The 14,291-nt window shown below is 35.2% G+C and overlaps 1 protein-coding gene across 7 annotated transcripts in view; it reads left to right on the top strand.

The window, feature by feature from the left end:
* Positions 1 to 1,001: 1,001 nt before the first annotated feature.
* LOC111397127 (probable leucine-rich repeat receptor-like serine/threonine-protein kinase At3g14840) overlaps positions 1,002 to 14,291 on the top strand; it is a 27,471-nt gene continuing 14,181 nt past the window's right edge. For 4 of the 7 annotated variants that reach the window (XM_023023881.1, XM_023023877.1, XM_023023874.1 and 1 more), the window contains exons 1-11: positions 1,002 to 1,151; positions 1,327 to 1,504; positions 2,572 to 2,643; positions 2,754 to 2,828; positions 2,918 to 2,989; positions 3,343 to 3,414; positions 8,252 to 8,323; positions 8,432 to 8,500; positions 8,592 to 8,663; positions 8,783 to 8,854; positions 8,952 to 9,023. In XM_023023881.1, coding sequence (XP_022879649.1) covers positions 1,049 to 1,151; positions 1,327 to 1,504; positions 2,572 to 2,643; positions 2,754 to 2,828; positions 2,918 to 2,989; positions 3,343 to 3,414; positions 8,252 to 8,323; positions 8,432 to 8,500; positions 8,592 to 8,663; positions 8,783 to 8,854; positions 8,952 to 9,023 — 929 coding nt within the window. In that variant the 5' untranslated portion in view covers positions 1,002 to 1,048. Of the gene's footprint in view, positions 1,152 to 1,309; positions 1,505 to 2,571; positions 2,644 to 2,753; positions 2,829 to 2,917; positions 2,990 to 3,342; positions 3,415 to 8,251; positions 8,324 to 8,431; positions 8,501 to 8,591; positions 8,664 to 8,782; positions 8,855 to 8,951; positions 9,024 to 14,291 lie in introns of all 7 variants that reach the window. The other 3 variants (XM_023023876.1, XM_023023880.1, XM_023023878.1) reach the window with 3 other exon arrangements.

The following is a 14,291-nucleotide window of genomic DNA, read 5'->3' as shown; positions in this document are numbered from 1 at the left end:
CCACAATCGCTTGCAAAAAAAATATTAGCGCCGATAAATATAATTTAAGAAAGCATGGATTTTATGGGCGACTTTGAGAGAGAGCTTGCTATGAGAACACTTCAAGTTGAGTCAATGGACATGCAAAGTATTATCTAGTTGGTCAATGTTTTGATCAAAACTCCAATAACGCAATGAAATCTAGGAAAATAGTGTTTAATATTGTGAATATCTCTACAATTTGAAAAGAAATATTTATTCAAGAATCATTAATTGATTCATAATAGTATAGCTTTGTAATATTTGAACATGCATTTATGAAAAATTCTTAGTGATTGACCAACCTAGCTAGTCTTTGCACAGTCTGATACAAAATTCTACTAATGAGCCCCACGCTGATGCAGTTATCTTTTTCACAATTTTTCTACTGGTATTTTTAGATTCACTCGTTCAAAAGATGAACAAGTATTGAACAAGAGATTAATGCTAATGAAATGGAATGAGGAGAAGTCAATTGTACTGTGAGCTGGATGTGATAGTGATCAGATCAGGAGGCCTATGTTGATTGTCTATTTCCTAACTTTACATTGTTGTCCTTTCAATCTACCTAGAAAGTTAATGCACTTATGTTTATCTTTTGCTAGGGAGGAAATACAAAATATTTATGATGTCCTGTCTTAAATGCCTTCTCATGAAAGAAAGTAAAATAAAGGGTATTTAGCACAAAATGTCCATACCTTTCATGATTTTTGTGGAAAACGTCCCTACATTTCCCTTTTTGGCGCATTTCATCCCTACCTTTACCTTTTCCTGTGGAAAACATTCTTTTCATCATTTTTCTCAATAAAAAGTTATAAAATGACTAATATACCCTTCTATTTAAATTAAAAAAAATAAAGAACTAATTGCAATCATAGTTCCATGTTATCACAGGCGTGACATTGAAGGTCCCACCTTGTTTAACATCTCATCGAATGCTAAAGTCGTTAACCGAAGTTCTAATCTCCTCTCTCTCATATATATACATGTACTTGTTTCGGCCTGATGAATATTAAACTGAGGCGCAAAGATGTCTAAAGCTATTCTCATCTTTATGTTCACCTTGACGATATTACTTCTCTTCAAAGCAACAATTATTTCTGCACGGAGTGGATATCTCCCTGATGAGGAAAGTAAGGATCGTTTTTTTATGTAAACCATTTCTTTCTTTCCATTCACGTGTTTAGCTCATTAGGTACTACACTTTTTAGCCTTCCATTAAACTTCAGGTTATCCTTAAAAGTTCACTTTGATCAACATGAAATCCGATCACATTTCTATTTTAGAATAGAATTCTGATTTTTGCAGAGAATGCTCTTCGTGAAATAGCTGATCAGTTGGGCAAAAAGGACTGGGACTTCAACCTGAATCCTTGTGATAATAACTCAAACTGGAATACACCGAAACGAGAAGATATACAATGGTACACCAATTCCATCATCTGCAATTGTAATTTCCCTGGTGGTGTGTGCCACGTAAAATCAATGTAGGTTTTCTTGCTGAAAACTTATCATCTTTATCATTAGTTTGAAACTGATTTAGAAATAGCCATTTGTGCTATTATATTGCAAGGAATCAAGAATCACAGAAAATATATTCTGCTTCTATTGATCTTGAAGCAGCCAAATATGGGGTTTTCAGTATCTGATTTTGAGGCGTGGAATACCATATAATGGTTGCAAATCTGTTTGTTGATTCTTAAAATGGTATTTTATGTGGGAATTATTGTACTTTTTTCCTGCTTAAACCTCAATAGAACTTATGGTGCCTAGTAATCAAACTTGACCTTTATGACTTATTTCATATGAATAATGTCATCTAAGACCAGTTTAAATGTCACAATACAATGGGCTAAATGAAAAGGTAGTGACTCATTTAATGACAATTGGTGCCACCAAAACTGGTATTATAACACTAATGGTACTAAATAGCATTACTCATTTTATATTGCTAGACTCTCTATCTTCATCATCTTTAACCAGGATTTGCACTTAAAATATGTATAGGAATAAGCTGTGTCAGTATTATAACCATAAAAAAATAAAAAATAAATAAGAAGTTCTTTTTTTCCATTCAGTCAAGCATGCAACTTTATTTCACCATGTCAGTGTTTCAAGTTACATTCTTGATGTTAAGTTAGAGTTGAAAATGAAATAGTATAACGTTTGTAGTGTGCTCGAGAAGCCACTCTAACAAGTTGTTTTACTTGAAACACTATACATTTAGCCCCTATTTGGTAGGACTAAAATCTAGATCTTAATCTAAATAAAAATCAACAATTAATTTTAGCTGCATATTTTATAGACCCAAAACTTTTCAACTATACATTTCATCAACTTTTATCAAAATTTGCTAAAAATAATCCCCACCAAACATGGGCTTAATCTATTGTATCGTTTCTTTCAAAATCCCTTCGGAATGATTTTTTTTTTTTTTTTTTGGCTTTGTTTCTTTCACCTGTCAAGAAACTTTAATTGTTGCACTTGTAAAATTTAGATGAAAACTTTTCAATTCAGAGTATGCTAAAGATAGCCTCTTTTTCTTTACAAACAGATTTCTAAAAGGACAGGATTTGGCAGGTGTCCTTCCGCCCTCACTGGCAAAGTTACCCTACCTCAAGACAATGTAGCAAGATGTTCCAAGTTTATTTTCAATTTATTAAATCTACTCAGCTTTTTGCTTCAAAAGGTTGAGACAATTTATTGGCTACATTGATCTCACTCTGAATCTGTTGGTTGCAGAGATCTTAGTGGCAACTACCTTAATGGTACAATACCCATGGAATGGGGAGCAACCAAATTGGAGTACATGTGAGCTTTACCTGTAGCTTTTAATTGAGTTTTGGCAATGATGCAATGTCTACATCCTCTGTTATATCGAAAAAGTATGTGTGATATAGGTGTCTTTTGGTGAACCGCCTATCTGGACCCATACCGAAATTCCTGGGAAACATTACCACGCTCGTATATTTGTGAGTTCTTATCTAGCTATCTCCCCATCTATATATCAAGGAAAATTCTAGATGTACATAATTTTTGTCCATAAGGGTATACATAATTTTTGTCCATAAGGGTATCAATGCCTCTCACATGGGGTGGGGCCTACAAAAGTGTGGACCCCACCCCATGTGAGAGGCATGGACACCTTGATGTACAAAAATTATATACATCAAGCAAAGTCCATATATCAATTGACCCATAGATCTCTCTCTCTACATATGGTCACTCCTACATAAAGAAGCAAACACCATGAATGTTTTGTTTGATAGTGGATATATTTTCTCGGAATTCTAATTGTAATTTTAAAAATCTATTCAACCTTCAGGGGCCTGGGGAGTAACAGGTTTAACGGGACCATTCCAGCAGAACTAGGGAAGCTGGTCAATTTAAAACATCTGTAAGACGTTTTCGATCATCCAGATTTTAACAAATTGACGGATTGAATTAGTTGAATTTATATAGGTAGATTACGAAAACGAGGTTCAAAGGTGTTGGTGAGATCAGTTTAGAGATGACGATTAGACGAAACTAGATGTTGGAATATCGCAAAAACTCGAACTTAAAACAATACCGGCTTCAAGGCATATAACAAATATCTCTTTCCTTAAGATGTTATTTGTTTCCACCATTCTGTGATGCACACGGAATGCAAATACGTCTATAGGATATAATGAAGCCCTTTAGTGTTGTTTGGGATTTCTTACGAAGACAACCCGAACAGTGGAAAATCTACTCAAAATTTCCACTTTATATCTGCAGTATGATAAATACAAACAATATTCAAGAAGATATGAATGCACTAAAGTTGGTATTTTGGATGCAAGAAAGTGTAGAAAATGGTAGAGTAAAAACGAATTAAAATTATATTACACATCTTCCCAAGAGTTACAACACTTCAAGATAATTATTAGAGTTTGAACTACATCAATACAAACTGAAAAAAATTGAATTCTAACCATCAAACATCAGTTAGGGACGAAAAGACACCATTGTTGTCGCTTGGCAGCACGGGTGCACTAGCCAACAGTTCACCTGCATCAACAAGGCAGAGTACCTACGCTTCAATTACTCAACTAGCGCAGGTGCACTAGCCTTGGGCGTACCTGTGCTAATTTATGTTGCAAACTAGTGCAAGTTTTGGTCCGTTTTGTCATCTCTTGTTCTTGTCCTATCTTGATCCAACGCTTCTTGAAGTATTTCCTTGATTTAAACTACCAATGTCTAAACGGCGTTTTTTTGAAAATTATTTCAACAATTCTCTACAATTTCCAAAATGAGTGATAGTTTTACAATCTATCATATAGACATCACAAACTCTATGCATAGACCAAATATTAACCAAAGCGATATGGTAGACAAGCTTTGAACCAACAACCCTATATGGCTAAGCGAAAAACTTCATATACAAGTTTTATATCCTCGTGTGTTCATATAAATCAACATGTAAATACGCCACGTGTCCCATATCCTTAATTTTCAAGAATATCTTAAGTAGCTAGTCAAGACACTTTGGAGATAAACCATCATCGACACTCATGGAGATAGACTTATTGTTATCAAACGAAGATGATACCGGATTAATCCAATACCAAACTATCGGGGAAAATAGGAGATTGTAGCCACAATATGAAGTAATTAATCACAAGACCAAAATAATTTGTAGAGAATGGAAATTTTATTATAATATGAAAAAATAATACAAAGATTTGTGTTTACAATGTTTCTAACTTCTTCTAAATCATAATGAAAAGCTAACTATATATAAGGAATAAATAGGGGCACGTTCAAATCCTAATAGTAGAGTTGTGGCTGAAGTAGAGAAAGAAAAATCACACCAGGTGAAACAAAGTAGGTAGCGTCGTGGTGCTGTGGATCCCACTCTCAGGTCCTTTACTTCAAAAACTTGATTTTCTTCATCACAATATTCTATTCAAGTTTAACACAAATTTCAATTCATAATGGGCTTTCAAGTAGAACTTTAACTAGAATTTGCCAAGTAAACTTGAATAGAATTCCACAAAACAGTCCAAAAAGAATTTTTCCTAATGTGCACTTTAATTAGAACTCTCAATTATCTTCAACAAAGAATTCGGGTCACAGCCAAATTCTAACAATCTCTATCTTGACACGAATTCCACTACAATGAATAAAACTTCAAAAGAAAAAAATTCTCCACTTGAAGACAAATTCCACTACAAGGAAAAAACTTCAAATATTCACTGAAGGACACAAACGAACTTCTCCATAAAAAAATTCAACCGAAACATTCTCCACCTCTACTACCTCAATTAAAGGAGAAAGTAAACTAATGACCACCAAACAAGGTTGAAACAAGCCCCTATAATAGAATTACAACTGAATACATTAAAAGAAGGATCTTGGCTAGAATCAACACCTTTAATCACATTCAAACCATCAACTAAATCAATAGAATTGTATCTATGTGAAATATTATGGCCAAAGATAGGTTTATTACAAGCAACTAAATACAATGACACCATCGATGATGGTGGTAAGGCGGATTTACCTATAACTTCTAAATTCAACTGAGATGTATTCTTAAAAAAAAAAAAAAAGCCTAAAATTAGGCTCCAACAATATAGAATCCAACTCCAAATCCACCTGAGTTCTTAAAATATGCTGATTGCTCAAAAATTCTATATAACACTGCAAGATATTTAAATGGAATTTTCTATATCCCTTTAACAAAACACATGCTGATTTACTAACTTTCAGGACTCCACCTTCAAAAGTATAACTGTACTCTTTTGAATCAAGAGTACTTAAGGAGATAAGATTTTTATTCAAATCTAGAACACACCTCACTGCATTAAGTGTTCTAACCTTCCCATCAAACATCTTTATTTTAATTCGACAATGTGTATTATTACCCATCATTACAATACCTTTTAAAACTTCTTCATATGTTGAAAACAAATCTCGATTAGGAGTCATATAAAAAGTGCAAGCAGCATAAAAAATCCAAGCCTCGTTAAATTTGGAGTTGTAGTTAGACATAAGTAAAAGCTCTCCATCATTGTTAGGATTTTTTTTGCAATACTTGTTTTTCCTAAAATTTCTGATTGTTTATTTGCAGTCAATTTTGATTTATTCTACAACTTATAACAATCATTTATCTAGTGCCCCCCTTTTTTGTAATAATTATAAAATTTGAAGTTAGATTTTTGACTTATCCTTTGAATGACCACCATCAACAATGAAGTCATCTCAAAGACTCTCATATGCAACAAGAGACTTCATCTTCTCCTTTGAATATAGAACATCATAGATTTCTTCGTTGGTGAGAATATCACAATTATATAAAATTGTGTCTCTAAAAGACATGTATGAAGTGGACAATGAACACAATAAAATCAATCACAAATCTTCTTCATTATATTTGACTTCCAAAGTCTCCAAATTAGCGATGATTTCCTTAAAGGTAGCTATAGCTGCTGCTATAGATTGGGACCTCTTACAATTGGATGTCAACAATGCTTTTTTACACGGTGATTTGAATGAGAAAATATACATGAAAATTCGGCAAAGGGCACAATATGGTATGCTGGCTGAACAAGTCTTTATACGGCTTAAAACTAGCCTCAAGGCAATGGTTCACTAAGTTCTCAGATTTTTCACTCTTTACCAGAAATAGAAATGGCTCTTTTGTTGCTCTTCTAGTATATGTGGATGACATTGTCTTGACAGGAAATGATTTGCAAGGCATGAATGATTTGAAGGCTTCTCTTGATATGAAATTCAAGATAAAGGATCTAGGGGCATTGAAATATTTCCTAGGACTGGAGGTGGCTAGGTCTAAGATGGGAATTTCTTTGTGTAAAAAAATATTTGCCATAGACATTTTAGAAGATGTTGGCTTCAGTGGTGCTAAACCAACAAACACACCAATGGAGTTGAACATTAAACTGGACAAAGAAAGTGAAGAATTATTGAATGATGCATCAATCTACAGGAGGCTGGTGGGACGGTTATTATACTTAACCATTACTAGGCCTGATTTGAGTTATGTGGTTCAAGTGTTAAGTCAGTTTATAAACCAACCAAGGAAACCTCATTTGAATGCAACTTATAGGGTATTGAGATATATCAAGAGCATGCCAGGACAGAGGATTTTCTTCCCTAAAGAAAATGACTTACGGTTGAAAATCTTTTCATATTCAGATTGGGCAAGTTGCCCTGATTTAAGGAGGTCTATAACTAGATATTGTTCCTTTTTAGGAAATGCTTTAATATCCTGGAAGTCTAATAAGCAAAGTATAGTTTTCAGATCTTCAGTAGAAGCTAAATACCGTGCTATGGCATTTGCTACATGCAAAGTTCAATGGCTTTTATACCTACTAGCTGACTTGGGAATCAAACATAAGAAGCTTGCATTGTTATATTGTGATAATCAAGCTGCATTACACATCGCTGTCAACCCTATATTTCACGAGATAACAAAACATATCGAACTAGATTGTCACTTAGTAAGGGACAAGATTAAGGCTGGAATTTTACACACCATGCATGTCTCTTTAGGTAATCAACTAGCAGATATTATGACAAAACCAGTGGGAGTATCTCTGTTTCATTCTCTACTGTGCAAGATGAATATGTGCAACATATACACTCCACCTTGAAGGGGGCTGTTGAGATTACCAGAAGAAGCTGACATGGAAGTGAGCTGAAGAATTAGATAGTTTAGTTGAAATTTTCAAAAAGTGTGCAGCTGTAAACAACTATAATTAGTGCTGCATTTTTCCATTCATATTTAAGGACCACATAACGTACAATTAGCGAGACTTTTATCTTCAATACACAGAAACTTTCCTATTCATTTTTGCTATTTACGTTCTCTAAAAATGTAAGTTCTTACAGCTGCTGGCTTAATCTCAAGGCTGCCCAGCACAAGCAGCGTATCTGCGCCAACCAAGCAAACTAGTGCAGGTGGACAACATGGTAGCGCACCTGCGCGAACCAGGAAGCACAAGAGCACTTCCATGTTGCCCACCTGCACTAGTTTGCTTTGCAAACTGGCTCAAGTTTTCGTCCGTTCCTACGTCTCTCGTTCTTGTCACATCTTGATCAAGTGCTTTTTGAATTGTATTTCCTTGATTTAATTTACCAATGTCTAAACGACATTCTTTTGAAAATTACTCCAACAAAAGGTTAGAAATAGTGGCTGTAATTTACCCATTTATGTACGTGTAACTTGTCTTTTTTGGTCACTGCAGCTATCTATATGATAACAATCTCACTGGTGAGTTGCCGATTGAATTAAATAATCTAAAAATGTTGACAGACCTGTAAGTATTTTACCACACATTTCTCAAAGCATAAAGTTTTTTAATCTGGAAAGGTGCAAACAGTTTTCTGCTATTTTAATGATAACATGTCTTTTGGGGCCAATGCAGTTGGCTAATCAGTAACAACTTCACTGGAAAATTACCTAATTTTCGGAGCTGGACAAACCTTAAGAGCTTGTAAGTCCTTTCCTGAATGAGCATTTTCCAAAATGCAATATTTACAGTTGCGACTTTTGTTTACGTGACATTATTAATTTATTATCAACAGAGTGATAAAAGGCAGTGGTTTTGAAGGACCCATACCTCCTAGTATTTCCATCTTAAAAAATTTAGAGGAACTGTGAGTTGAAACCTATTCAGTCAGATTTCAGTTTGTCAATACTTCAATAACAATATTTTGTTCATTTACTATACATTGATGGTAAAGATGACAACTGATGTAATGTGATATCTCTACAGAATTATTAGTAACTTGAATGGAGGTGCTTCAGAGTTCCCACTGCTAAAAGACATGAGAAACCTTACGTATTTGTGAGTAAATGTCACACTAAATCAATAAAGAACTTAGAAGATTGTGATAATTTCCTTTAGAACCATATTATTTTATACATATGTTGCGTGCTAGCAGGACGTTAAGTAGCTGTAACATAACTGGAAGCATTCCTAATTACCTTGCAGACATTGGATCAATGAAGGCTATGTAAGTACTGATTCTAGTAGTAGTACCTATTTTCTTCTTTTTACAATTACACTCCACATCATAATTGTTTCAATATTCTCGTGACTAAATGCCAACTCTATGAGTTACTTAAAAAGAATATACCCAGCAGCTCGTAGTCCTGGACTCCCTCTAGCATTTTAGTTGTTTTCTTTTCACATTTAGAAGAGCTAATTTTTTATGAGATTTAAAGTTAAAGAATTGTGTAAACTTTTAACACAACTACAGTTCTTATTTCATCTTCTTTCATTCTAGAAATAACCATTTATTTGGGAGGCATCGGAAATTTCTGTCAGTGGAATATAAGGAAAGCTCATATATAAGGAAGCTACCGTATTTCATAAGTTACCATTAATGATTAATTGTAATTGATAGCTAGAATATTTAGTTTTTTTTTTTATTTCAATATAACGAGAGAACCTCTTATATTGAGGGGCATTAAGCCTTACTGATTATGACTGAGTATATTCGAATATCATATAGATTAGAACTCAATTCATCCTCAAGTGATTTTTCTATTCTTTCTCCCTAATTACACCATCGACAACCGTCTCAACAGTGGGCGGAGGTAGAGCAGCCAAAGTAATAGCGACCTGAAGACTGGGAGAGAGCACTTAACCCTAAGAAATAATTAGTTCAATTGTTTAGCACAGAAGAAATAGGTTATGTCGCTCCTATTGATATTTAGGCATTCACGGTGAGATAAAAGATGAATTGTGTGCCTGCCACCAAACTAAGTTAAGTACTTCACCAAAGCAGTGGAGCAATTAATCTGCGAAGAGTTTCAAGCAATATATGTTGTCGAAAATTCGACTAACGCAATCAAAAGAAAAAATAAAATAAGCAGAAAAATAAACAGTAAATGAAGCGAGGTATGCTAATAAAGTAAGCAAATCTCCTTAAGACAGATTTCGCCTCCCAATAAAGTGCAAACGGGATTATGGACGTCTGTCTCCCAAGATACAACGCTCCTTCCAAAGTCGATACTGCACAATACCAACCTTGTCGGTCGAACCAATGAATGATCGTACTTGAACGGAATAACCACGAAAGTATAAGAGATTTTTTTTTTTTGGAGACGAATATGGAGAGAGAAGAATTTAGAAATCAATTGAATTCGTAATTGATTTGGTGTATCAAAAAACGAATCTGGGGGTCCCTATTTATAGAGATTGAAGTGTCTCATGGAACAGGTGTGTGACATTTCAGGAACTGGTGCACCACTTGGTTTGATTCGTCTTAGCCATTGGATCGCACTATTTTTATGTTCTGACGGCCCAAATTGAACCATGAAGTGAAGTGTCCATTCATCATGCCTATTCACCAATTTCTGAATAGTCACAGCCATGCGGATGCCACGCGTACATCTAACCGCCATGCAGGATGAAGGGACGCGACCTACCACTCGTGCGCCACCTAGAATGCTGACCACTCGTGCGCCACTAGAATGCCAACTCACCGAGCCTTGTGTTGCCACCTCATCGAACCACGAGTCCATTTCCGAAAACTATAAGGCTCCCCAGCTCCTCGCGACGATGCGTACGTGCCAAGTGCGCCTCTAAAGCGCCCAATGCGTACTTTGTGACGTGCGCGTATACGTGCCGGGACCGGGTCCGGGGAGCGGTGCTAGTGGTGCGAAGCACCACTCCAGTGGTGACTAGCCTTTGGCTAGTTTGCTAGCCTTTGGCTAGCTAAAGTTAGCCAAGTGGTAGGTAACATGTTAAATTATATATTATTCACACAACCCACTATATAAACAAGACTATTTTCTTGTAAACTTTCGATGTGGGACTCCTTTCCATATAAAAAACACTTAAAATGGGCTTATCAACATATGGGCCTATATTGGAGACTTTTCCAATTCACCCAAATTAATTGCAATGGCCCATATCATTAAATATTACATTTAATATTTTAAACCCAAATCAAACCCAAATCAAATTCAATTAATTCCAACAATCCCCCACATGAATGGAAGAAGTCGACTCAGATCAAGGAAGACGAAAGAAGAGTACTATCTGAAAGATAACGCATCAAGATAGGTAGCTTTCGCTTTGAACCTTCTTTAGTAAGAATCTATCGAACTCACTTGGCTAATCAGTGAACGTAACGTTTTGAACTGTCAGCCGTTATTGCAAGCTCAGACAACAGACCAAACACATTATCTCTCATATCAAACTTGGTTCTCTATTGTGTTCATTATTTCGGCCCTGAACTACTTGGGTTCTGCGAGTGCTTTAGAGAATTCGCCTAAGTAAATTCTCATAGAACCGGCCAAGTTCGCACTAACATAGGTGATGCACTATAAAGAGTATCCTACTGTAATTATTTGTACCATTTATAGTCATCATTAAAAGCAAAGCTTATCCTTAATACACTTCATAGCACTTTTTGCATCATAGAAATGGGAAGGAGTTAAACTCCTAAGTGCTTCTTATCGAGTCATTCATAATTAGTTTTCCTATTGAACCTAGTCCATGGGATCTCCAGTTGCCAGGTTAGGTTTCCACTAAGATGACTCATTGGGTTTTAGGCTTTAAACCCATTTCCCTCGATGCGCAGTCTATACGCTCTCTAGAAAATCCTTTAGTGAACGGATCCGCTAGGTTTTCTTTTGACTTAACAAAATCAATTGATATTGTTCCATTTGAGAGCAACTACCGAACGGTGTTATGTCTGCGACGTATATGTCTCGACTTACCGTTATACACAAAATTTTCAGCCCTGGCTATTGTGGCCTGGTTATCACAATGAATACAGATAGCCGGTACAGGCTTTAACCATATAGGAATATCTTCTATGAAATGTCTTAACCATTCTGCTTCTTCTCCTGCTTTGTCTAAAGCAATAAACTCAGATTCCATAGTAGATCGAGCTATACACGTTTGCTTAGAAAATTTCCATGATATAGCGCCACCACCGAGAGTAAATACATAGCCACTGGTAGATTTTGACTCGTCTGTATCTGATATCCAATTGGCATCACTATATCCTTCAATTACTGGAGGATATTTTCCATAATGTAATGAATACTCTCTGGTCCGTTTCAAGTATCCCAAAACTCTAAGTAATGCATCCCAATGTTGATTACTTGGATTATTTGTGTAACGACTCAGCTTACTTATCGAGTAAGCTATATCAGGTCTTGTACAATTCATCAGGTACATTAAACTACCAATAATTTGGGAATATTCTAACTGCTGTTTCCCATTTCCACTATTCTTGTGAAGAACTATATGTGGAAGAAATGGGTTACTCGTCTCTTTAATATTATGAGTCTTAAACCTCTCAATTATTTTATCAACATAATGGGTTTGAGATAAGACTATTCCATTTGATGTTCTAGATATCTTTATTCCTAGAATCACGTCTGCTTCACCCATATCTTTCATGTCAAAGTTATTGGTAAGTATATTCTTTGTTCTATTGATGACTTCAATATTAGTCCCTAATATAAGCATGTCATCAACATACAAGCAGACGAGTACGTAAGCCTTTTCGAATTTTTTCGAATATACGCATTTGTCACATCCATTTATGACGAATCCATTCCTAATCATGACGCTGTCAAACTTTTCGTGCCATTGTTTAGGAGCTTGCTTCAAACCGTATAAGGACTTAACTAGTTTGCAAACTTTGTTTTCTTGTCCTTTCACTATGAAACCTTCTGGCTGTTCCATATATACTTCTTCGTTTAAATCACCATTCAGGAATGCAGTCTTAACATCCATTTGATGTATTTGTAAGTTGTACAAGGCTGCAGTAGCAATTAAAACCCGAATAGAAGTAATTCTTGTTACTGGAGAATATGTGTCAAAGAAATCAATTCTTTCTTTCTGACGATATCCTTTTGCAACCAGTCGAGCCTTGTATTTGTCTATTGAACCATCAGATCTTAACTTTGTTTTAAAGATCCATTTGCATCCTATTGGTTTAGTTCCCTTAGGAAGATCAACCAATTGCCAAGTATTATTATTCATAATAGATTCAATTTCACTATTTATAGCTTCCTTCCAGAATACGGATTCTGGACTAGTCACAGCTTCTTTAAATGTTTGGGGCTCTTTCTCAATTACGAAAGAAATAAAGTCTGGACCAAAAGATTTAGCGACCTTTGCTCTTTTACTCCTTCTTGATTCAGGTTCTATATTGTTTTCAATAGCATTATCTCGTGTTCTCTTTAGAGTATTCTCACGAATATCTCTTTTATTAGGGAACACATCTTCAAAGAATTCAGCATCTCGAGATTCAAAAATTGTATTGACATGAATGTCACTTATATTAGATTTATGCACAAGAAATCTGTACGCACTACTATTTATTGCATATCCGATAAAAATGCAATCAATAGTTTTAGGACCTAACTTAATCCTTTTGGGAGGTGGAATAGCCACTTTAGCTAGGCACCCCCACACTTTTAAGTATTTATAGGAAGGCATTCTACCTTTCCATAACTCATAAGGTATTGAACCATTTTCTTATGGGAAACTCTATTCAGAATAAAGTTAGCAGTTAGCACTGCTTCCCCCCACAAGTTTTGTGGTAATCCAAAACTTATAAGCATAGCATTAACCATTTCTTTTAGAGTTCTATTTTTCCTCTCAGCAATCCCATTTTGCTGCGGAGTATACGGGGCTATTGTTTGGTGAATAATACCAAACTGAGCACATAATTCATCAAACATGGACGAATCATATTCACCACCTCTATCGGATCTTAATACCTTAATTGTTTTTCCAAGTTGATTTTCAACTTCTTTTTTGTAAGTAACAAATGCATTCAATGCTTCGTCTTTGCTACTTAATAAATAAACTTGGCAATATCTACTGTGATCATCTATAAATGTGATAAAGTATTTTTTACCACTTCGAGTCTGAACAAATTTTAGATCACAAATATCGCTATGTATTAAACACAACGGTTCACTACTCCTTTCAATTGTGTTAAAAGGTTTTTTTAGCAAATTTTGCTTCAACACAAATTTCACATTTATGTTTATTTTCGGAGTCAAGTTTAGGTATAAGACCTAAACCTACAAGTTTTCTTAAGGAAGCACGATTTACATGTCCTAATCTGCTATACCATAAATTTGAAGATTCAAGCAAGTAAACAGAAGCATTAGTTTTATTGATAACTTGTGGATACAGATATGTGGATTTTTTGTCCACTACAACAGCATTGGCCTTAAATAGACCATCAAGTAAATAACCCTTCCCAACATACATGCCCCCCTTAGTAAGTACAAATCTA

Source organism: Olea europaea, chromosome 7 (genome assembly GCF_002742605.1).
Source record: "Olea europaea var. sylvestris chromosome 7, O_europaea_v1, whole genome shotgun sequence".
NCBI classification, from domain to species: domain Eukaryota; kingdom Viridiplantae; phylum Streptophyta; class Magnoliopsida; order Lamiales; family Oleaceae; genus Olea; species Olea europaea.
Note: the sequence above shows the minus strand (reverse complement) of the source record. Positions and strands in the feature narration are given on the sequence as shown.